This window comes from Aphelocoma coerulescens, chromosome 12 (genome assembly GCF_041296385.1).
Source record: "Aphelocoma coerulescens isolate FSJ_1873_10779 chromosome 12, UR_Acoe_1.0, whole genome shotgun sequence".
Classification (NCBI taxonomy): Eukaryota; Metazoa; Chordata; class Aves; order Passeriformes; family Corvidae; genus Aphelocoma; species Aphelocoma coerulescens.
The window spans coordinates 19,721,407-19,747,129 of record NC_091026.1 but is presented as its reverse complement, the minus strand read 5'-3'; the positions used below and the strand labels follow the sequence as shown (position 1 = coordinate 19,747,129).

Sequence of the window (25,723 nt, the reverse complement as noted above, 5' to 3'; positions counted from 1 at the left end):
AATGTGACGGGAAGATCAAGGATGGAAAATGATCTCTGTACTTCCCCCATGCAGAAATAGCCTTTGTTTCCAAACAGCATCTGCAATACATCTATGTGTGTGCTAGAGCTGTTCCTATGTAAAATTTACCTTCTGGATCAGTCCCCCAACATCATTTTGACTCAGTCAGGCCTCCAAGGCAGGATTTCCATTATTATGGAGATGAAGTGCCTTTAATGACTGCAATAATATAATTGTACCCCAGGGCAGAATTCCTAATAACACAATTGCACAGTTCTCAACCACCAGTAAGAGATGCCCTCAGGCCACGGTATTCATTAGAGGTGCAGCACACACTACCTCAGCCTCCAGAGAAGAATATGAAACTTAAACCAATAAAGCTCTTGTTTTTTTCACCATGGTGGTCTCTGCTCTCTGGGCAAACATTGAACAACACACTTTGTTTTACCTCCTGGACAGCAGGAGCCTCCAGAGCCAGAGTTCCCAGCAGCAAAAAACCATGCACAGTGTCCCCAGCAAGGAATTTAACATCACACACCAGCTGAAAAGCCACAAAAGCCCCAGGAGGAGCTCTGAAGCGTTTGCCATGCACATCAGCATTCAGAGCAAGCACTGACACAGGAATGCTGCTTGTAACTCCACCTGGAATTGGAAGGATCATCTATATTGATTAAACTTCACGTGATCAACCTGCAGGCTGGAGAAGGATCCAGATGTTCAGGCGCCTCTCTGGTACTCGAAGGACCCTTTAATGTCAGTTTAAGCAGAGATTTCACTGAAGTTTCCTCTCCCACGCCTGCCTGAAAGTTCTGTTTCCCGTCCTAGATGAAGAGATTGCAGCAGCAGCTTTTCCTGGCATCTTTCTTCCTAGATTTCAACAGATTTTTTTCCCAACAGCCAAGAAAGTTCTTGTTTGAAGTCCATGCACAATTGTGGGTGTAGGGAGACACTGGAGCTGGACTCCAGCCACTGCTGCTGTCCCCCAGGACAGCGGGGAGGAGATGACATTCCAGCAGGCACAGAAAGCAGAAAGAGAGCAGCACTCAGCAGAGCCCAGGCACTCGCCCCTCCTGCCCGGGGAGGCAGACGGTGCTGGTGAGCAGTGCCACGACCACAGCAGGCAATGCCATTCCCTAACTGTGCATTTCACACAGTGCCCAGGCCCAGCCTGCAGGGCTGGCATGGTGAAAAAGGCAGTGGAGAGGATTCAATGCCCTCATCCGCACAGGAGACACAACCCAGTGCGTGCCAGAGCAGCCCCAGTGCCAAGGCACCGCGGCGCTGCGCGCTCCCACACCGTGCCAGGTAATCCCTGCTGGATGATCTCGCTGGCTGGAAAACCCCTGGGCTGAAGGAGCTCAAGATTTCACACCTGCTTGGGCACATTTCACATCTGGTTTGCCATCCAGGGCTGGGTGCCCAGGTGAGAGGCTCCTGGCTCTGGCTCAGCAGGAGCAGGAGGAGCGAGCCTGGCACTGCCACGAGAGCCCGCAGCACACCTGGCTGGGTTTGCCCCTGAGCTCAGCACTGTGCCCACCACCCTCCTCCCATCGCTGCCCCAACTCTGGCTGGGCAGTCCCACTCCCAAATTAGAATGAGGAGCAGGAGCTGTGCTGTGCCAAGGGGAACAGCCTCAGAGCACACAGCACATTCAGCCACGGACTGCGCCAGCAAGCACAGGGAGACAGATGGGACCTCGTGGGGCTGACACCACAAAGCTTCCTGCACCAAACACCTGCCATCCTTGGCACCACCCTCACCACAAGAACAAGTTATTTCAGTTTTAAAAAGCAATACACTTTGATCTATGACAACTTTGACCTCAGCAGCTCTGTGCTCTGCCTGCTGAAGGAAGCTTTGTGTCATCGATCACCAACTCTTTTCATCCCATGGGGTGAAGGAACAGCCCACAGACAACACCTTTGTAAGGATCATGGAGAGGAGCTAAACAAGTCAGAAACAGGGTGTTCAATATTTTAATCATCTGGCTCTAAATGAACTGTAGCTTTCTGCATACTCAGACACACCACCACAGTATCTACTTCAATGGACATTACAGGCTGGGTGGAGCAAGATCAGACTTTCCAAGAGAAAAGAACAGCTCAAACAGATTAAAGCTTTCAAAGATAACAATTTCCTCTAATTTATGGCTTTTTGACCTTCACTAATAAGGCAGGGTTCTCCCCATCAATCCTTGTGTCACATCATGGTTTGGAGGAGTGTCAAGGACAGCTCTCCACGTCCTGCTTGTAGGTGCTGTGACACAACCACACCTCTACACAGCCAGCAACAAATCAACACCACAGAGGATTTGAAAAGTTGGCTTTTGAATTCAAAAAGAAACTGGAAAAAAAAATTTCTGGCCAGTCTGAGAAAGCCATCTTCAAGTCAGGTGTCAGAACTGCCAAATTAATTACTGACCCCAAATAACTCCTGTTTGCAGGACACTGAGTAATGTACCAGGGCTGTGCCATTTGCAGTGGAGGCTTTTATCTCCTGGGAATTGATTTTTTTTTGTAGAAACAATGCTTATTTAGAGCACTGCAGAGGCAAAATATTTGGTTTTTTGAAGTGCATCTTTATCAGCTTCTTGGCAGGGATTCTTTAACAGCACACAGAGGTGGAATGGGCACGATGGGAATAGGAATCTTACCCTCAGCTCCTCAGGACTGAACACTGGCTGTTTCCTCACATATTTGCAAGTCAATTTTGTGAAGCTATTAATGACAAATTTAGCTTTGATTGCTGAAAGTCCCTGGGTTAGGTAATGAAAAAAATGGTTACTTTAAGACATTACCTCTCATTTTCTCTCAGGATGTCTTTTCCTTTCTTCCAAAAATAAGTAGGTCTGGGGGAGGCTTTGGGCTTGCACTCAATGATGACTTCACCACCCACTTTAACAAGAGTTAACTTCTTCAGGAGAGTTTTGGAAAAGTCTGGACCGATGGCTGAAAGCAAAATCAACACAAACCAGATCAGAATTCCCTTGGGAAAAAACAAAGTCAGACTTTTTGAACATTACAAAATTCCAGGGTTGTTTCGTGCTTTCAATTCCTAAATGATTGGACTTTATGAACTACGTGGATGTCTGGGCAAACAGACACTTGAGTGCTTCTTTCACTGCAAAAAATACTTGATTTGTTTAAAAATGTGTGTTCAGCTAAAAACCTGAGAAACCAGTAGCCCCATCATGCACATCTTACTGGGGCAGCACCCCCAGGAACCACTCATGCATGAGGAGTATAAAGTATTTCCTTTTTCTGTGTTAGGATCATCCTTTTGTCAGGCAGGAAAATTCTCCCAAACACAGAACCCATATAATTAATCAGGAATGTTAATATTTCCAGAAAGGCTGGCACTTTTATGCTTTCTATTCATAGATGTTGCATAAACTGGGTTATTTATTTTAATTCTCTACAAGTGGGAGACACTGACACGGCCAGGTCCTGAACCAAGCGGGACACAAAGTGCTCTGGAATCAGCTCCTGTGCTGCCCCCAGGGCACACTCCTGTGCTTTGTGACAGACACTCAGATATCCACTGAGGCGACCCTCGAAGCCCTGCAGCCTCTCTGCAGCCCAGGGAACGAGGAGATGCCTTGGGGTCTGATTCCTGCCTCAATGGTAATTTAATGATCCCTTTGCTGGGATCCCATGGCAGGCAGGGCTCTGAGGCATCAGCCTCCAGAATGGCTCTGGCACCGAAACCCCCCAAGACAGCCAGGAGGTTTTATTGATATCAGGTAGGACAATTCATTTCTTCCATGTAGAAAGCTCAGAGCAAAAGCTGAGGCAGCTGAAGGGGTTTAGGAACAGCTCTGGCAGACGGGAGCTTGGCTTTCTGTCGGAGCAGTGGCAGCAACCTCTGCTCTCTCCATGCTCCCTGCTGGCTCCTGGATCCCTCCTGCTCCAGCCCTGGATCCCTCCAGCTCTCAGCACTGTCCTTGAGTGCCTTATTGCTGCCTCTGTGAGGTGAGAGTTGAGATCTCTGTGCCCTACATCGCCTCGATGCCCCACGACAGGATCCAAAGCTCACCTGCAGCAGCTGGGACACCAAGCCCAGCAAATTCCTTTTCCTCAGGGCACCTCATCTGCCTCAATTCTTTTGGGTATCATTCCTGCTGCCACAGAGGTGAATGAGCATAATCCCACACTGAAAATGGGATGGGCTTTCTGATCCAACAGTGATCCAAGTTCCTGAATCAGAGTTCTGTGATCTCTGAGCTGTTTTGTTTTCCATGTCTAATCACTCAGAAACAGGGGTATGATATTAAAGACCATAAAAAAGCCCTGAAATCAGCACTGGCTTTGTAAAACACTCCAGAATTAAAGGAGACATCCTGAGGACACGTCCCACCAATGCACCCAGAACCAAATGCATTAATATTTATATCATATATCATTATTAATAAATTATAACTTCTGAAACTGATTTCTCATATGATTGTCCCAAATTTATGAGCAAAAGAGATTTTTTTGAATAATCCTGTTACTCCCATCTCGTGATAAACGGTTTAGACTGGTTTTTTGTGAGTCATTTGCTGCATTTTCTTGCTCCTGTGTGAGACACAGGTGTTGCTCACTGTGGGTTTTGTTCTGTGATGTTCAAAACGTTGTCATTTGATGTTTAGAAGCTCTGGGCTCATTTCTCAGCACTGCCACAACTTCTCTGTGCCACTTCAGGAGTAATGAATTTAATTTATTCACACCTTTTGTTTGTCCAGTGGGGATTTTAATGACCTTTTTTTTCCCACTCTAGTCCCACATTTCATTTTTTCAATTTGTTTTTTCAACATCTAGCCTAAAAATTCTGTAAGACAAGACTGCATCTTGAAATATGTATTTTACAGTGTCCAGCAGCACGGGAGTCTGCTTTTATTTAAAGACTCCAGGCAAGATAATTGGCAACAATAATTGAGCAGAATCACTCTGAGAAAAGCTCTGTCTGTAATTTTCCATTTCCCTCTTTCACTTCATTTTGCTGTAAGTCTCACTTGAGATGATTAAACGCCACTAGCAGCAAGTGCTTAACTTCAGGACCTTTTAAAACAACCATTTTAACAGTCAGATCTGTTTAAAAGCAAAAATTTCCCAGGGAGGGCTCAGAATGTTGCCCTGCTTTGAAACTCCAGTGGAAAGGCAAACCTGCTGCTTTCCTTTCAAAATGTGCCTAGTTAAATCACAGATGCACAGGAATTTATCTGCAGGACACCATTTGGGTGTTTTTCCTGTGACAGACAGAAACAGAGCTGCAGAACCCAAGTGAGAAGTTGGCCAAATAAATATTCCCTGACAGGTTTCTCAGACCAGACTCTCCAAAATCTGTTTTTTGCGTGGACATGAGGAGCTGCTGGGCACAGGGACACCCTGGGAGTCCTCACCAACAAGGATTAAACCTCTCTCCTCTGAAAACATCTCCCTTCTTCCCAAAGGTCCTTTTTTACCAGGTTTTAAGTAGACAGGAAAAGCATCAGTGGGTTTATTTCGATTTCTTTCATGTCCAATAAATCTCAGCATTGTGAAGTCTAATTTATTGAGCATTATCGTACCTTTCTCCAACAGCAACACAGACAATCCTTCACAGGGTTTTTTTTCTATGCAGGCATCTATCACTGATGATAAAAAATGACCAATAATTGAAACTCCCATAGCTGGAAAAAACCTCGTGCTTTGTTCTTCAGGGTAAATCAGGGAATGCTGCTACTGAACATTTGGTTTGAGAGTGACTAAACCGTTATTTTGTAATCAGGAATTGTGTTTGACCCTTTGAAACAACATCTCTGTGCTGACACAGCACTTCCCAGGCCTTCCACTCATACAAGAACATGGTTTGGGACTGAGTCACAGCCTGGCAGGGACCTCTGGGATGGTCCCATCCCACCCCTGCTCAACCAGGAGCAGCACAGGAGGTTGCCCAGGGCAGTGGGCAAGAACAATTGTTCTAGTGTCCAACCAACCTCAAAATAAAGTTTCTCTTGTTTGAAGTGGCATTTCCAGAGTTTCAGTTTGGGGCCACTTCTTCCTGTCCTGGCACTGGCACCTCTGAGAAGTCCCTGGCTCTGTAATCTCTGCTCCTTCCCCTCAGCTATTTCCCCACTTGGATTCACATGAGCTTCTCCTGGTATTACGTGGGAGAAGCAGAGCAGGTGTGCACAGAACTGTGGGGCAGAAGCTGCTTTTCTTTGGGATGGGAGTGTTTTGGTTGCCATTAGATTGCTGAAAGGTCTCTTCAGATGGGGGGTTTGTCACCACATCCTCAGCAGAGTCACCTCTGCAGCCCAGGACCGGGCATTTATGGTCCTGGATGTTCTGAATGGCAATGCTCAGGTGTCTCCATAAATAGCTTTAACCAGCAGGAGAGTGAATGCACCTGCCAGCTCTGTCACCTGCAGGAATATGGGAATATGGGATGAAGTAAAACACATCTGTTCTCTGCTCTCCACTTCCTCGAGTTTTCATTTCACTCCTTCCTTCAGAATACATCGTCAACGATCCCCCCTGTGCTTCAGCTGCTGCAACTTGGCAAAAGCAGCGTGGGCAGAAGCTCCTCTGCCTCTGGGAGGGTGGCAGCACTCAGGGAGTGAACTCACCTATGACACTGAGCTCTGCACTGGCGAAGATGACGCCGTGCCTGTTCTCCGCCACGCACTGGTACATCCCGGCGTCCGAGAGACTCACGTTGGGAATGGTGAGAGAGCCCTGCTCCAGCTGCACTCTGCCCTGGGGGAGCAGCAAAACAAACTCCAAAATAAACAAGGAGATGCCTCCTCGGAACATAAAGCCAGAGGCTGTTGTGCTGTATTTTATAGCAAGGTGGATCAAAGGAAGTAGCAGTAACAGGAAGAATTTGCATGCTGTAATTTATTTGTCTGCCAGCCAAATTTATGTCAGGTTAGAGACTAAATGGTAAAACCAATATAGGAGTTGGTAAATGCAATTTAAATTGGAGGACTTTCCCTTGACCCCTCATTGATTTAATACCCAAAGCATTTAGATTAATATCCCTTTCAAGGAGATAAGCTTGAAGCAAGAAATGCACTTCAGTTCCACAGTGGCACATCCCAGCCAACCCCATCCTCAGAAACATTTAAAGCAATGGTGCTTCCACAGAATCACAGAGTCATTAAGGTTGGAAAAGACCTTCAGGATTATTGAGTCCAACCTCTGACCAAACACCACCGTGTCAACTAAACTACAGCACACACAGGTGTTTCTTGGTCACCTCCAGGGATGGGGACTTCAAACCTCCCTGGGCAGTTCCAAGGCCTGAGCACCCTTTCCATGGAGAAATTCCTCCTGATGTCCAACCTGACCCTCCCCTGGCACAGCTTGAGGCCATTTTGAGTCCCTATGGCAACGCAGGCTGGTAAGACTGGTTGCCATCTTAGCCAGCACAGACAGAAACATTTAAAATCCTCTGCAGTTTACTGAAAGCAATGCAGATGTTAATAATTTAATGCTCCTTTACTTCCTATCAGCCACTACCATGATGTAAGAACAGGACCATCTGCCAGTGACCAGCGTGAAGCAGCCAGAATTAGTGTGTGGAATGAAAGACCAGGCTATCATTTGTCAGCCTGAGGATATGGAGCTCGAGTTATCAATTCTAATAAGTACAGCAAAGCGTTCCCTCCCTCCCCGGGAGTTCGACATTTAAAAAAAAATTCTAAAATAAAGAGCTATTGGTTTTCTACTTGGCCTTAGGGTAGAAATGTAATGTTTGTGCAATTTTTATCAGGGCTTGATCAAGTATGGGCTGCCGTGTTCTTTCACCATAAGTGAAGGGGGAAAAGTGCTGGCTACTGTGCAGCCAAAGCTTTGGTGACTTGATGGGTGTTTGTGGTGACAAGGTGGGGTCATGGACTGGGCGATGACCCTCCAGGAGAGGCTGGGCAGACGTGGTGGTGGGAGGGGTGTGATTCCACAGCTCCTGGTCATCTGCACAGGGACAGAGCTCAGCAGGAGGAGTGGGAACACCACTAAAGACCGGCAGGAACCCAAAGGTTTCATTATCACTTGAAGTTCACCTGAGCATCATAAATTAAAATAATTAATCCGGGGTCATCATTCTCTGGTGACAGATACCAAAATCCCATTCAACCATTCCTTCTTCTTCTTTCCAGCCTCAGGTTTGTATTGTGAATCCTTCATTTTGGTGAGGAGCTCTGAATGTAGAGCTGCTGTGTGTCCTGCTTGTCCCTGGCAGCAGCTCCTGCAGTCGTAGGGAGGTGCCACCAAGCACGGGAGGGAATGGGGGAATTCCCTGTGAGGGTGGGCAGGCCCTGGCACAGGGTGCCCAGAGAAGCTGGGGCTGCCCCTGGATCCCTGGAAGTGTCCAAGGCCAGGCTGGACACTCGGGCTTGGGACAACCTGGGACAGTGGAAGGTGGCAGGGGATGGAACAAGATGACCTTGAAGCTCCCTTCCAACCCAAACCATTCCGCGATTCCAAGATTTTAGAGCACCTCCATCCTCCCCATCCCAAAATAAACACGCACCCAGAGATCAGAGAGCTGGCAGAGCATCAGAGCACCCACAGATCCCCTCCCCAGGGGGTTCCAGCAGTGCCTACCTGTGGCAGCAGGGGCTCCCCGTCCTTGAGCCAGCGGTAGGAGGGCTTGGGGCGCCCGCTGGCGCGGCACTCCCAGGACACGCGCTCCTCGATGGCCGCGTGCACGTCGCCGATCCGCTGGATCCAGCTGGGCTGGGCTGCAAGGGAAGCAGCAGGGAAGCCTCGTGGCTGGGAACAGCAGCTCTGTGCTGCCAAATGGATGGTTCTTCCCTTACCAGCACGTTTATGACGTAGATTTAATAACACCACTAATAACTAAACATTTCTGTTCTTCCTTGAGCCCAGCGCTGCTTTCTGAAGGTGGCACGGGCAACAGCAGAAGCTGCTTTTATTTTATTTTTAGTAAAAACCCTTAAAGAAAAAGAGTAGCTTCAGAAAGCCTGCTCATCCTACAAAAACAAAGCAATAGTTACACCCCTGGTCCTTCAAACAGAGGCATTTTCTTCCTCAGGGTCTCTATGACGGGCTTCAAAGCTCTAAAATTTAGCTTCTGACTTCAAAATTTGTCATTTAGAACTACTTCTGCACTGAAATGAGGGTGATTCCAGTAACTCTGCATGGTTATGGGCACTACCTCAGGCCCAGGCTCTGAGTCTTGTCTTGACTCCACATCTTGCCACAGGAACGAAAAATCTTTGGACAACAATTGTATTAATGGCACTGAATAAACCTAGAAAGGCCACAAGCAGATATTGGAGACACGTTTTGGTAGAGTTTGGTGAAAACTGGCACTGGAAGTTTTCAGCCACTGGTGAGGTTGTATTTTTAATTGTGTTTCACACATTTTTATTGGTTTGATGGCTTTTTTTTTTTTTTAAATAGAGTTTAAGTTTAGCCAGATTCCACTAAATTCCACTAAAATTACCACATGGTTTTGAAGACCATACAAACCCTCAGACTTCCTGAGGAGTTATCTTTCGTCCAGATATATCTACAATATACAATGCTATCCCTCTAAGATCTTATTATTAATAGTATCTTACTATACCTATAATACTTTTCAGAAGGTCCCATTAAACAATAGATGAGTTCAGATTTTTTTTGTCGTTTGCCCTATTTTGACATAAGAACATCTGACTTAGCAGGATGATATTACCAGCAGAGGTCTCCAAGAACCTGATTAATACTTCTCCCCGTGTAATCAAAGAAAAAATTAAGATTCCTCAAAGCCACAACTTTACATATCTCCTTTGGATAGGGACAGGGGCCAGAGATGGGCTCAAAAGGATAAATAAAAAATATTGTATCAAAATGGCCAGTTGGTATGGTTATACCCAAACCAGTGGTATGTCTGTGATGATGTGATGCTGGAAACACGAATTCAGAGAGCTCAGGCTGTGTTTTCCCCCACCCCTGGCACCCTGAATGTGCCTACAAAGTGCAGAGGAAGCTGCAGAGGTTTCCACAGTCTCAGCTCCAAGGGACTTCCAAAAAAAAGGTGAACTGAGTATTCTGACAGTGCAGAAGTGAAAGGAAAAGTGAGTGGTGTTTATTTCTCTGGCTGCCCCTCCTGCCCCTGTAATATTTTAAGCTTGTTTATTGTCTGGATATAAAGAGATAGGAAAGGGAAAGCCTTTAAATGTAGGAAGATGAAAGTCAGTTCTGTCATCTGGAGTAAGAACTTGAACAATTCCATCGAGCTGAGCAATTGCAACGGGTTCAGTGGCTCAAGGACATTTGCAAATTACTTGTGAATTTACATATTTACTATTCTAACAGCATCTAACTCATCATTTTGAAGGGAATTTTATGATCCCATGAAAGGAGCTCTATAAAACCCACACACATCCATTTGCCTTTTTTATTTCTGCAGTGCTGTTTTACAGATTTCCCACATGAAAACAACAAAAAAAAACAACCCAGACAAAACAACTGGAAATAATCTGCAAATGAAGAGAAGCCATGAATGGTAAGCTGTGCTCTGTAACTGTGTGCTGTGTAAAAGCAAGGATAACTCCTGTGGTGAGGACAGGAAATTCAGAATTCATCCTCATTTCATACAGACTCCCCAGATAAGGGAAATTCTCTCCAAGAGGCAGTTTTTGGGGTAGTTTGTGGGTTGTTCATTCCAACTCCTGCCCTGAGTGCTGAGATTGAAACGTGCAGTGCTGGAAGCTGCCACCCCCAAATTTATGTCACCCTTTGGTGCAGCATCCACGAGCCACGGCCTCACACCCCACACCACCCTAACCCCCCATCCAGTGGTTTGAACTGGTTAAATTTTCTATCCCAGAGCCATTTATGGTGCAGACAACTCCAGAGCGAGCAGCACAGGTCAAATAATAATCTCAGTGAAGAGCTCTGAGTCCTTTGTTTTGCAGGAGTTCGTTCTCTGCTGCTCTTTGGGAGCCTTTTCTAATTAGGTCAACCTCTCCTCTCAACAGTTCAGTGCAGAGAGAAGCTCTTGGCTTCATCCTGGGGAATACTCAGGGGTTGGCTCACGCTGCAAATATGTTTGAGCCACCAAAGGAGAGTTGCCACAACCTAATGAAATTTGACAGGCGCCCACTGGGGATCAGGCCAAGGTAACACGACACGAGATTCCAGGCATGATAATTAAAATAATTCAAATAAGGAGATGAAACCAGCTCCTCTCTACAACATTTTCTGGTACAGCGGCATTGTCTGAGATAATGGCAAGGTTTAATTTGTGACTGGTCTAGAAAAAGTCCTTTGGATCGTTGCAGCGGTGCTGACCAAAGAGGAATTTTTTACAGGAAATATTTTGGCCCTGCTTGGAGTACTCAAGATAGTACTGGCCTTGGAAACGTCCTGGAGGAAAAATCTGGAAGCTGATTAAGAATTCATCAGAGTTGCAAGCAAAATTCATATGCTGAATCTATAAAGTGAAAGAAAAGGCTTAGAGATATAAGCACAACTCTTACATAAGGATTGCTTTAAAGAAAAATCTCCCCCTCCTAGGAGATGAGAGCTGTCTGGAGTTTGTACTCAGGGGGACAGAAGAAAAGTGATGGAAATAGTGAGGAAAAAACCCTGTTTACCTTTAATCACCTTTCAGTCCTTTATGAGGACAGTTAAAACCAGGTAAATAGGAAAACATGCCCAAATATATTCTTACTTCTCTAAGACAAAAAAATCCAGAGGCAGTCTGTCCTTCACTGTAATAAATTGAAAGGCAAAAGTAGGAACTGGAAATCATGTCCCAAAAGATATTTGAAAATGAAATGACGAGGCAGGTGATGATGCATCCCCTCAGAAATGAGTAACAAACCCCCAGAAATAAGGGAGAAATATGAGAAATTAGCCAGAAATAAACCTGTAGGACTCTGCAGTCACCTGTGAATTCAAAACAACCAAAAAGACTCAAGCAAATGAGGTGCTAATACACATCCAGAGTCCAATTCTCAGCTGGTGTATATTGATTTCAGTGTTCCTAAGCCAATTTCTAGCAGCTGATGACCTGGTGCAGGCTGTGTAATTCATCATTAATGGCAGATGAAAGGCTGAATGACTTGTCCATTACTATCTCTATTCGAAGGAGATTGAGACTGAGCCCAGGATCAGAGCAGTCTAAAGACCAGAAAGCCAAGTGTAAGAAGTGAATAAAAACCAACCAGGTGGGAAAACCAGAGGAATAATTGAAAATAAAGAGTGCAGCCAGCATAAGGCTTGTGCAGACAAGTGCACACGTCATCCTGCCCCCAATGGGGACACAGCTCCTGTGCACAAACCCCTCAGATCCCTCATTTGTTTCCTTCCCAAAGATGACAGGGATGTGAAACCAGACCTCGAGTTACCACTTCTCCTCTCTCTTCCTTTCCTCCTCCTAATCCCCTCCTCCTGACCTCTACTGCCAGTTAAGGACTGTTTGAAATCTATTCAACCTAAAGGTGTGCAAATCCTCCACCAAAGCAATCTGCTGGAATGTTGCACCTAAACAACCTCCATTTGTCTGAGTCTTTGGAAACATCACCAGCTATTGCCACTCGGGCAGGATGTCTCCTTCCTGCCTCTCTGCAGGACTGACCCGAATAATCCAGCCTGGGAGTTCTGCTTGGCACTGGAATATTAAACACCAGAGGAAAAGAAACACAGGAAAATCTGAAGGAGTTAACCCAGCTGATAAAAACAGTTCAGCTGTCCCTACCTCTCCTTTACCTCCTGTTCCCTGAGCTGTTCTGCACCATTACAGGGTTTTTCCCCCTGTTTTTGTGGGCACCAAAGGGCTGGGGGTGTTACAGGCACATCCATAGGGACCCATCCTCCTGGATTTAGTTATTTTTCATCCTGGCACTCAACTGCAGCTGCTCAGGGGTGTAAGGGAGGTGTGGGCTGCTCTATGAGTAACCTTCACCTTTCATTTCTATTTGTAATTCCCCCTATTTGTATTTTTGCTGCTTCTGCTGGAGAGGTGTTTCTCCAAGCCACAATGATAATAATATGAGACTTTTTCTGAATCTCCTAAAAATTGGGTTTCTCTGTAAGCAGGGTTCCAGCAATCCCTTGGAAAAGGAAAAGCTGATGAGAAACATGCCCGTGCTCTGTGCAGGAGCTTGTTCTGGATGCAAGACTTCCCTTGGGCAGCAAAGAACTCAAAATGCAGAGTTACTCCCCCCTCTACTAACAGGTACCTGTGTAAAAGGTAGCAACAGGGTTTTCTAGTGAGTGATGTGAAAGACAATTAATAACAATATAGTCATAATATCATAATCCATTTGCCCTATTTATGTCAATTTTCTTGTATTTTTATCCAGTCCAGAAACTCACTTTATTTGAATTTGCAGCAAATTATTTATGATTTGGGACCTAAACTGAGCAGACATAAAACTGCCTGATTTTCACTTGTGCAAATTTCCTTTTTAGACCTCTGGCCGTAATGAAGAGCATAATCTGATTTACATTTGAGGCTGTTTTACAGAGTGGCATAAAGTGGTTTTTCCCCAGATAAAACACAGGCCTGCTGATGAAAGGGGGACTCTTTTCACTGCAGAATTAAGGAGCCTCACAAATTCCTAGTAGGACTTGGATTTGGGAAGGATTTAATCTGAAAAGGGGCCCAGCCAGTTAAATGGGTTCTGCTGAATATCCTACAAACTGCTGCAAAGAACTGTAATTAGAGACAAATACGTCTGACTGGCTGTTAATGCGGATGGTGCTGTGACAACATTTTTGGAAAACATTTCAACTGCAATTTTTTCCTGGTTTAGCTGCTTTGGAGCTTGGATATTTCCCAGCATTGATCTGACTGGAAAGCCAGGGACAAATCCCACATTTTACGTCAAAATCCTGGCAAACAAACATTCTCAGGGGTGGTGCAGCTCCTCAGCCCTCCCCAGTGCTGTCCCTCCCAGCCCCACTGAACTTGTTTATATTTGGATCATGTCAACCAGCAGCTATTTTTCATATTTTCTGCTATTCAGACTAAATATTTTGTTGGGAAGGGGGATCTCAAGATGTTGCATTGTCAGAGTCAATCCAGAGAAGCAGAACCCCGGGAGTTCAAACCCAGGGATGAGCAGGCTCTGGGTCACAAACATCAACAAAAGAAGATTTGGCTGGAACAGCATCTAAACTTGCCATGAATTAAACATCAATAATAAATGAGCATCTCCTTGACGCTGGTTTTATGGACAAAAAGGCAATTTCTTTTTAAATTAGCTGGTTAAGGTAACCTGTTTACTGTACTTCTGCCAGGAGAGAAATAACTGTTGGCACTGCTGTTTGCTTGGGATATAAATCTCAGCCCTGCGGAGGGTTAGCAAATGTAAAATTTATGAGCAGGCAGATTAAAAATACAATCAGGTCAATGGGAGTGCATCCCAAAACACACAGCTGATGGCGTGGAGGGCCCTCACTGCAGGGAGAAACTGGGAGAAACTGGGAGAAGAGGCAGTGGTTCTGCCCTGTGTCCCGCTGGGACCTCACCTGCCTCAGCCATGGGATTCAGCTGCCAGGTCAGGAAGGCAGCACCAGCAGTTAGGGCTGATAAAAGGTGGAAAAGAGGAGGCTGTGCAGTCCAATTTGTTAATTCAGAATCAGGGAATATTCTGAGTTGGAAGGAACCCACAAAGATCAAGTGCAGCTGTTGGCCTGCACGGGACAGCCCCAGGAATCCCAGCACGTGCCTTTGCCAGGAATTAACCTGAGGTAGGAATAGCAGGGAGAACAAGAGGCACAGCAAGGAAATGTGTCATGCAGAGTTCCATCAGTCAGGGAAACAGGAGTAAGTTGCTGTAATTGCATTAACAGGAACATGTTTCCATGGGAAGGTTGATCCATCAAGGGGGACTCAGCCCTGGGAAGAAACGCTTGTGGAGAGCAGTAAAACACAGCCTGGTGCAGGGGCTCAGAGCACAGGAAATGCAGCAAGAATGGATCTTGCACGTTTAATTAACCTCTTCTGCTGCAGCAAGAATGTCAAACAACTTCAGTGTCACTGATGTGCTAACGGAGGAGAAAATAAACACCGATACAAGAACGAAACACAGCAGAAGTCAACCTTCCCTGACAACTTCCAGGAGCACAGAGAGAAGCTGACAACGCTGGGTTATCTACAATGAGCAGGCAAATTTGAATTTCTTTTTCTTCTGTTTTCTTCTTTTATGCCATGCTCAGAGGCTGATATCTTGGTTTAAAGGAGTGGTGCTGTTAGAGCCACGTTGTGGCCTGCAGAGCACATCAGTGCATGTGGGTATGATAACCCAGATCCCACTGAATCCCACACTGCTTTGGGCTGCAGGGACCTTCAATCCCTTCCAGTGCCACCCCTGCCATGGGCAGGGACACCTCCCACTGTCCCAGGCTGCTCCAAGCCCCAATGTCCAGCCTGGCCTTGGGCACTGCCAGGGATCCAGGGGCAGCCCCAGCTGCTCTGGGCACCCTGTGCCAGGGCCTGCCCACCCTTGTGATAAAAAATTTCTTCCTAAAATCCACCCAAACCAGCACCTTTCAGCACCTCCAGAGGGTTGCCCTCTCCAGGCACCAGCCCTGAACTTCCAAAAGCAACTTGAAAGCTCTTTGTTGTATTTCAGTAATGAAATAACACTTCTCAGCTTTTAACCCCCCAATTATTAAGGAAAATTATGTTCTCTTTTCCAACTGTTTGTATAGAAGTTTACAATGAGTTCCTTTCCCCTAAAATATTTTGCTGCCACGTGGAACTCCAGAGCCCAGAGTACAGAATACAAGTTGGGCTTTTTTAAGAGATCTATTTTCAGTGCTGGCTGCCAAACACAAGTTATCCTAAAAAATGAACTACTTCCCTGGAAAATCACCATCCTCAAGACAACAAGGATGATATTTTAGTAAATTATCTTTAAAACCTGCAGCAGGAGAGGCGTCTGGCTGACACCTCTCCATCGGGAACTCCTCCACTCCCAGGGAAGAGATGGAAAGGCTTCCCAGTGTGAGAGACTGAGAGCAGGACACTCCTCTTCCCAGAAAACCTCGAGCTGCTCTGCTGAAATGCCACGATGGGTGCGAAAACCAGCACGAGCCACAGTGGCAGCTTTTGTGTAGGATCCAGAGCGGTAAATTCATTACAGTAATGAGATTATAACTCAATATATGCTGTGGTGGGAGTATTCCAAAGGCTCCATTTACTGCTTTCCAAGGAAGGCAGCTTTGGCCGTGGGTAGAGCAAAACTGTACAACTGATGAGTCTTTTAATTTACTCTCCACATGGGAAAAATCAGGAGAAGCACACGGCACAGAAAACGGAATCCTTAAATCATCTAATTAAAAAAATTAAAGCCCCTTCAAATCAACCCTGGATTCTTTCCTTAACATGAAAGATTTCACTTTGTTCTTGCTCTTTCACTCCTTCTTAATGTTTTCTCATTTCATATTTTCCTCAGTTTTAAAAGGAGAAATGTTCATTTCAATTGGAAGCCCCCAAAGTTCCGATTTCTAAATGAAATGTCTTTTAGAAATATTTCCAGTTTGAAAATGTCCCTACTTTCTTTAAAAAAAGTTACATTACCCACCAAATTCAATTCAGGGTTGCCAGCAGGGCTGGTTTCCAAACTCTTTTTCTGTGGCAAAATCACTACAAATCAAAAACCATTCTCCTCATTGCTGGAGCTCAACCCCATCTTCCCTGCTAACAGGAGCTGGGCCCTCCGGAGCATTTGGGGGAGAAAACCCTCAATTCCTGTCTGTATTTTCTACAAAGAACAGCACTGTTGTGCTCCTGGAGATGGGAACAGGGCAGCAACCAAACCAGGATTCTTTTTATTCTGTGGAGGTCTCTGCACTCCTGTGGGGGAGGATGTGGAAGCTGCAGCCTGTCCCCTCCAAAACATCTCAGACAGAACCTTGGTACCAAACCAACCTTGGCACCCTTGTGCTGCCACAACTCTCACTCACCTCTGCACAGGTAAAGCCACGCTTTGAGTTTGCTTTGTGGGGCTGTTTCCAGCAGAAATTTGGGGATGGGCACGAGGACCAGAGGGATTAATGCATCTTCTACTTAACAGAACAGGCCTTTGAAGCTGAAATTTGACATTTTACAGTGCCTGGCTCAAGGACTCTGATTTCAGTGAGAGAAGAGCAGGTGCAGAAAGCCTCTGAGGGGAGAGGGCTCTGCCCTGACATTGTTAAATCCCAACTCTCTCTGCTGTGCAATCATTGATCCTCTTGAAAGCAGATCTTAATCGGTTATCAGCAATTAACATTTATCCACGAAAGCTGGGGCAACCCATACATCATAAATGCCAAGCTGTAACATGAGGATGCTCCCCCAGATCTCCTGCCTTACCCTCCCAACCACGAGAAGGCAAACAAGCCCTTTCCAAGCATTTCCAGCACGTTTCCATGCCAATGTCCTTCCAGGGATGTGTTTTTGTTCCAGCTGCTCTGATTCTCAATTAATATGCACCATCCAGCCAGGTTTTACTTCAAATTACACCCTTCTCGAGATGTGCCATTTGAAAAGAAAGTCATTTTTAAAGTATCCTGGCAAAATGACGTCCTCACAAAATGTTTACTGCAGATTGCACTGGCTGCAATAAAGCCCTGAGAGCAGGCAGCCTGCTTACCATAAAATGTCAGCTGTCCTCGGGCCACGTTTTTCCCTCTCACATTTTCAGCCACGCACTCGTAGGGTCCGGCATCCTCTTGCTGAAAGTTGGGGATTTCGAGGAGCCCGCTCGATCGGTGTCTCCGGGCTTTCCTGGGGATCTGCTTCCCATCCGCCCTCCTCCAGCTGATCGTGGGCACTGGGCTGAAGGAGAAAAATGAAGCACAGTAAGATGTGCAGAGAAAGTCTTGGGTCTGGTCAGTGTGAGGAGCCTGGCACAGCATCCAGAGGAATTTTATTACGGGTGGGTTATATGTAACATAAATAGTCATGTGTTTATCGTGGTGTATCTCTCACAGAGCCTTAAAAGCAGGAGACATTTTATTATTAAAATGCTGTTTTGACCCACTTGACTTTGGGGTTCTGCTGTAACAACACATCCATTTTAGGGTGGGCAGGCCCTGGCACAGGGTGCCCAGAGCAGCTGGGGCTGCCCCTGGATCCCTGGCAGTGCCCAAGGCCAGGCTGGACATTGGGGCTTGGAGCAGCCTGGGACAGTGGGAGGTGTCCCTGCCCATGGCAGGGGTGGCACTGGGTGGTCGTGAATGTCCCTTCCAACCCAAACCAGTCTGGGATTCTGTGATGATTTTCCTACCAGCCCCAACATTTTGGAAGTGTTGCCAGTGTTTACTCCAGAAACAAGAGCCCCCAGGCCCTCTGGCTGCTATGAAAACTGGCCATAAGTAACTCCTGCTGAGGGAAGTGGGTTGTTAGGAACTGCTGCAAACTCCACAATGAAGCACCATGAACATGAAAAGCTGCAGAAATAATAACAGTAACAATAATAACAATAATAACAATAATAACGATGATAACGATGATGATGATGATGATGATAATAATAATAATAATAATAACAATAATAATAATAATAATAATAATGGATCCAGACTTACTTCCCCAAGGCAAAGCACTCCAGTTTCACCGTTGTTCCTTTCGCAGATGGAACCGTTTCTGGGAACTGCACTTCTATTTTGGGCTCATACTCTCCCATCACCCCTGTGAACATAAAGGAGATGCTAAGGCTTGGTTGGATTTCAGCAGTAAATTCACAAGTGTTCCCGTGCTAGCACGGAGCTGTTCTATACATCATTACTTGCCCAATTAATCCATTCATTTTAAACATGGCCTGTTCCTAACAGCCGTGGAGTGTGGGCTCTTTTCCCATTTACTGCCAGAGGAGAAGCTGAACCAACTCTCCACACCATCTGCCAAAGATTAAAATCTCTTCATGGCTCTATTACTTTTTGCCTTTGAATATGCAGGATTTTTGCAGGTAACCTGTGAAATAAGGGGAGCAATAACCAGGGAGGTTCAGCATCTTCTAGAACTGAAACACGGAACAAACAGCCATTAGGAAGAAGTTTTAAAATCCCTGGAGTTAATAGGGGTTTCTATTAACTTCCAGGATTTCAATGCACAGAGATCATCTACTCCTCGGGTAATTTCTTTATTTTTTACTGCCCCAGTAAATCACGGAGCGTGGCAGCCTCTTTATGAAATTGTGTTTAAAAATTTGTGCACATAAAAAGGCCATTACACTCCTGACAAATGGCTCCATTTCCAGTCACTGTACTGTCTTAGACCCGGCACATATAATTTCACCAATAGTGATTATCAGCTAATTGATGATTGCAGTTTAAATCTCAACAGTGCAGCGCTGCCTGGACAGTGGCCAAGGGAGGAGCTGAGCTGGGTCAGCCCTGAGGAATCCCAGAAAACCAGAAATGAGCCAGCAGGAGCCTGCAGTGACACTGGGGCACATTGGAGCTGCTGGTGCTGGCCTGTGATTGCTGTGCTGCTCTCTGTTCCCCTTGCTTTTCACACAGGATGCAAGAAAATCCTGGTTCTTTCCTTTCATTTTCCAGTGATAAAGCTGGAAATGCTCAGTGTGAGGCTTGCACCAAGTCCACCTTTGCTTGCTGACCTGTTCTGGCACAACAGCAGGTTATGTCATCTTTCTTCCAACACATTAATTGCAAATAAACGTTCAACAAAGCAGCTGCTGCACAGCCTCAGTTGTCAAAATTAAATGCATTTATTAAAAATGTGAATACTCTCCCCACATTCATGTCCTGCCTGGCACATGAAAGAGGAAACCTGTGATTCCGTGGTGACATTCCAGCATTTACAAACCACATGAACAGCAATTACGTGGCATGTCACTCGCTAGCCCTCTGCATGTCAACACTGCACCATCAAAAAGCTCCAAATCCTGTTTTCCCAACTGGGACCTGCCAAACCTTTGCAATCTTGCCTAAATTTCTCCAAAATCTGTGATAAGTATTAGCTGGGTGAGCTTCAATCAAGCCAAGAACTGCCCCGTGGTCTCCAAAGCAGCAGCTGATGGAACTTGTGGAGATCTTTCTCTCACTTTTTATTTATTCAGAACTTGTGGAGATCTTTTACCCCTTCTCTCACTCTTTATTTATTCCCATTTCTTTGCCTTGGGCTGGGACTGGAGAGCTGAAATCCCAGGGGGATGAAACCCCACAGTGGGGTAGGAATGTTTCCCTGGGGCTGTGGGACATCAGCTACAGCCACTGACACCCTCAGCCCTGCAGCTGTGGCCTCTCACAGCCTTCCTGTGAACTCCAACCACCCAAAAATCAGGATTTGTACCTGGAAAAATCACAAGGCTACTGCTGCAGTGACAACCTGCCTACCTACACAAATATATATCGGGTATGAAGTGAGCCCTGCTGTCTCCTCTTTATAGGAGCAACATCAGAGCAGTTGAGACATCTCCATCCTGAATCCAAGATCACTTCCATGCAGAAAATCCTCATTTTTCCTGCTGTTCCTGGGTGATTTAACATCTGACTTAGCTGTGCAGGTGGCAGGGACAGAGGAGGAAATAAAAGACTAAAATAGACCCCGGGTTTGTAGCTTGGAGAACACTTCCAGTGTCGCACATCAGATGCACCATGTGTTGGCATTTCAGAGGCTTTTGTATCTTTCTTCTAATATCAAGGCTTAAAAACCTGCTTTGGGATGAAAGTCCCAGGAATTCAGAAGGAGGCTAATTTGTCTGAGGAGATGAGAGGCATTTCCTGACAACACCTGTGAAATGGTAGAGTTTAATTGGCCCATACAGCTGCTGCTGATGGCAATTTTATTCCAGGACTATTTCGGTGCTTTCCTACTGTTCCTGCTTCAATCCTGATGTTGAAAATCCCACATTTTTAAGAAAAATTGAGAAGCACTGCAGGAGCAGCAGCTCTCAACACCTGGATGCACCCAGCAGGCTTTGGAGCAGGATGGGGCAGCCACAGCTGCTCTGGGCACCCTGTGCCAGGGCCTCCCCAACCTCACAGGGAAGAATTCCTTCCCAATCCAACCCTGCCCCATCAGTTTAAAGCCATTGCCCCTTGTTCTAGCATGGCACACCCCTGTACCAAGTCCCTCCCCAGCTCTTCCAGTAGGGTTTGCAAAAAAAAGTCCTATTATTGGAATATCAAAAAATATAATTTCAGCACTGCAGTTGTTAGTATGAGGCAAATTTAAACTTTGCTCTTTGTCTGCCATCCATGCCATGGCTCACTGGGGACAGATTTGCTGCCTCTGTGTTTGTAGGAACACAGCATTCCCTGTAAGGAGGGGCAGATCTGGAAAAGCAGCACCTCCACCCCTCCCAGTCCAGTTGTGACAACTGCTCATCACCAATAGCATTTCCCATCCACAGGAATTGTGTCAGTCTGATGGGCAGGAGGCTGCAGCAACTGCATTTTCCAAGCAAGGAATTTTTGTCAAATACCACGAGGTGACAGTGGAGAAGAACTTCCAGGAGAAGTTGCTAACATTGCATTTCTATTTCTGGAACAAATGTTCCAACTGTTAGCCTTTGAACAGAGACATTTTAATTAATTTTAATTGTAAATTAGCATGCAAATGTATTTTTCTTATCTGCTCAAAAATGACGACGATACAGATCAATTGTCTGTATAAATTTAGAAATCCTCTTTTGCTTTCTTCTCCCTTTTTTGTATTATTCCACAGACCACTAAAAATAGCCCTAATTCTGCTGGGAAATACAGGCTGAGCTAAGAGTTACCGAAAAAACAAAGTGCCTTTGCTCACTTTTGGGCTGCATAAAATGAGAAAAACTGGTATATCCAGACTCTAAAATCTATTTTGTTTCCTGTCTTTGGCCAAATCCCATCAGGGTTTTCTTTTGTAATTATTGCCTGACTCGGAGAGTCTCAGCAGTGCTGGGAAGAGCAACTTTAGCTGTCCATGAGTTTGAACCACAGCTCCAGCCTCACTCTGAGGGGAAAAATCTCTCCCTTAACTCCAATACGAACATTTCAGGCCACTTTTCAATGTCTGGGTGACATCCAGTCACGAAAAGCACGAGAGAGGCTCCAAGGCCAGCTTGGGAGGCTCCTACCGTCGTTCCTGAGGACGAGGGGCGTGGGGGGCCCCAGCACCCTGCTGTTGGTCACGGTGTTGGTCACCACGCAGGTGTAGTTGCCCACATCCGAGGTCTCCACCTTGGCGATGTAGAGATTCCCGGTTTCCTGGGACACGAAGCGCCGGCTGTCCTGGTGCACGAAGCTCGGGTACTCGTTGAAGATCCACGCGTAGCTGAGCTCTGCAAGCACGAGGTGTCATACGTGAAATCCCTATTTGTGCTTGGTCTTTGCATATTAAGTGCTTTAATTAATTCATTTTGAGTTAAATATTTTTAAATTGAATGTTAAAATTAACCCATCAGCCCAGGTACAAAAATCAAGTTCCATTAACCACTTGTACACCATAAGAGTTATCTTTCCTGTGTTTACTGTATACTTTTACAAGTGTTTTAAGATGTGTTGGATGTATTTTAATTTTTTGAGGTGTTTTTACTTGTACTTTGGTTCCAAGGCAAATTTCAAAAACCCCAGTTCTAACAGCCAGCCCAGCCCCATAGCCATTATCCTGTAGGCAAGCTCCATGGCAACCTGAATTTTAATGAAGGCATTGTAGCACCCTTATCTCAGCTAATACCACCCCTCTGACAACGATGAGCCATTGGTGGACAGAGATAATCTGTCAAAGGGAAAACACCAATCACTTTAAACAGAAGGGGTGGGCTGTGGGCGGGCTGTGGGTGGACTGGGGAGGAGCAAAGGCACTATAAAACAAGCGGCCAGAGAGAGACATGCCCCTTTTCTCTCCCGCCTTGCTGAGGTGGAGGTCAGTGCTGGGAAGGCTGACTCCTATTAAGGAACCTTTAGTAATTTTTTTGGCTTTTGGACCAGCCAAAAGCCAGCCGAGCACTGTAAGTCCTTTTTCTCTACCTGAGGCCCAGTGCTGTTTCAGCCAGAAGATCTAAAATCCCTGCGCTCCTGGGGCATGCCATCTACCGAGCCATAGGATCCCAAATTTTTATATTTTGCTAATTTCTGTAATTTTTTTTCACTTTTCTGTTTTCAATAAATTATTTCAATTTTTTTTTTTTTTTTTAACTAAGAGTTGTCTCATTTCTCACACAAGGGACAAGCTCTGAGCAGGGAAAATTGGGTATGTCACAGCCCACGGAAGGAGCCCCACGGCCGCTGATGCCGTTTCAGGTTTTACCTTTTTTTCCTTTTATCTATTCTCGGTATTCTTTACACAAGTATTTGTAACTTTGTAGCCTTTTATTGCAGCTTAGCTTCAACATTTCCCTAGGCAGGAAGACAAAACAAATTCCAGGATCCCTATGCTGTCTTGGTTCTCATTAGAAACCAAGGCTGAAAGCAGCTGTTTGAGACATGTTTTTGTAAGCAGGGCCTGGATCTCATCTGAGGGGGGAGAATTTAGAAGATCTGGGGGGTTACTCCACAGGCAGGTTCCTAACTGGGGGGTTCTTGTCAGATGTGCTAATTTGCAGAATCTCTGAAAATTGTGCACGTGTCACGTTTGGGGGGTGGTGTTCGAGTGAAAGCTCCTCTGGATCCAGGCCCAGAGGGAAGCCAAAGCACAGGGGTTGAATTAAAACCTTTGGAGAAGCTGAGATACGTGAAGCCACACCAAAGTGAAATAGAAATACAGATTTTTTTAACTTTTAGTAGAAATATATGCTAAGTGCCCTAAACATTGAAAAGCTACAGCAGAGACCTTAAACACAGTTCTTGCTGCAGCAGTGTTACCTTTTCACAGAATTTCTTTACTTTAGACAAAATCTAGCTAGAATTACACTGTTCACATTTTTTAGAAGGAGTGTTCACATAAACAGTAAGAACTGATAGAAACTGTACATGCAAATCTGTGTAATACCTATGTAACACTTGTGTAAGACTTTCAAGCTGTTAGAATTAGACCAGGGTAGGTTAAGAAAAGAAAAACTAGAATAGTGTGTTAATCTTATTGGTCAATTAACAAATATAATCCACACTTCTGCAAGAAAAGATATAGAGCACATAGAGCACATAGAAGAAGAAGAAGCTGGTTTTGCCTGTTGTTGCTGTTGCTGCTTGCCTTTATCATGTAAGCCCCTTGAACTCTGCCTTCAAGAAAGCTGTGAGACCATGAAATAAAGAGCTCAGCAGAACAGCAGCCTCCTCTGCTCTCTTACCCTGCTCTGAGAAGGAAAGGTAGCCTGTCAAAAGCTCAACAGGGCGTCCTCGGCATTTCCCACCTGATGGCTTTTGTGCACCTGAGGATCCTTGCATAAAGGTACCCCTTTTATCACCCTAACTGTGTCTGGCTCATATTTTTAGGACCAGAGAAAAAGGCATCACTACCAATGCAGATTTCCAGCTGTGACTCTTCTGAGCCTGCACAGGGGTCTGATATTCCTGCTACTCCCTCAGGTTCATCCAGAATAAAACACGTGTTACAGGAACCTCACCTTTCTGTCATGAACATTCCAGCCTGCTCATGGCTTTGCTTTCATCCTCCCTAATTGATTTTTTTTCCCCCTTTAAAGCCAATTGTGAGGAGGATCTGCCGAGTCGTGTTATCACCCACTGGATGCTTTATTCCTGGGGAATTTCTGAATCAGCAAAAAGCTCAACACTAAATTAAGCAGCTGTAATCTTCTCTGTGACTAATTAGACAGTGCTCTGTGTTTTATAAGGCATCCTTGGAAGTTATTTGAGCAATAAAGAAGAAGTGAGAGACGCTGCAAGCGGCTGCAGAGGCTGTGAGTGAGGTTAATGCAGTCTAACCCTATTATATCTGCCTGAGTCAAATGCCCAAGCACACTAAAAGAGCCTGAAGTGGATACGAGACCACTGCAGTTTTCTAAGGGAACACTAATTATACCAAAAGTCATATACTTATTTTAATACTCTAATGAGTTGTAGCTGTAATTGACCTCAACTGCCATTAGGTACTTTGGAAAATACATTCTGCCCTCACGTCCCTCTGTTTACAGCCAGAAGAGGCTGAAGGCAACTTTAGGCCTTCGTTTATTTATTTTTAACAACAGGACTCGAAAATGCCTGCTTAGACTTTTAGGAAGAGATGATAATTCTGTTTATGAGGGAATATCTAATCATCATATTTACACATGTGCATCTCATTAGAAGGAACCTCATGCTGATGTCAAGAGGATACTCAGAGCAAACAAGGCACCACTTCTCAGCCAGTTTATTATTTTCTGCAAGTAGTTAAGTTTGTTGGATTTTTTTTTTTAAATTTACTCTCGGTGAACAATTATCTTGCTCCTCCAGAAGCAGCCAGCAACAGGCAAATAAAGATCCCTGCCCTGGGATGCACAGAGGTGCTGAAATTGGAGTGACTCTTCACACACAAGGTTTCCACCAGAGCCCCCCTGAGCTCTGCAATTTTGCACTGACTGTGGAATGGTGAACTGACCACAGAACAACAGAGTGGGGAGGGAATTTCTGGATCAATCCCTGTCCCTCCCATCCTTCCCCAGGAGGTCTTGTAGGTATAATTACACCCCAGAAGCCGCAGGGTTTTGGCTCCCGCTTTTCTCTGTGACGCAGTATTTCTTTAATTGCTAAGAACCCTCTAATTTCCAGGTTAAATATTTTCATTGCAGCCTCTAGCTCTGTGCTTGTGGGCTAATGATCCCTTTGGCTCAAGGAGTTCTCGTCTCTTTGCTGGTGAGAGCCATCGAGAGCCCTTGTGCTGGCATTTTCAAGATGGGCTTTCCAACCCTATAATTGTTGTAGGA

The 25,723-nt window shown here is 45.4% G+C and overlaps 1 protein-coding gene across 8 annotated transcripts in view; it reads right to left on the bottom strand.

The window, feature by feature from the left end:
- The window catches only part of LOC138117671 (contactin-4), a 270,719-nt gene that overhangs the window by 43,385 nt on the left and 201,611 nt on the right, over nt 1-25,723 (bottom strand). For all 8 annotated transcript variants that reach the window (XM_069028195.1, XM_069028193.1, XM_069028194.1 and 5 more), the window contains 6 exons: nt 22,001-22,204; nt 18,507-18,609; nt 17,570-17,754; nt 8,571-8,707; nt 6,590-6,719; nt 2,798-2,948 (listed from right to left, as the gene is read on the bottom strand). In XM_069028195.1, the coding sequence (XP_068884296.1) occupies nt 2,798-2,948; nt 6,590-6,719; nt 8,571-8,707; nt 17,570-17,754; nt 18,507-18,609; nt 22,001-22,204 (910 nt within the window). The remainder of the gene's footprint in view (nt 1-2,797; nt 2,949-6,589; nt 6,720-8,570; nt 8,708-17,569; nt 17,755-18,506; nt 18,610-22,000; nt 22,205-25,723) is intronic.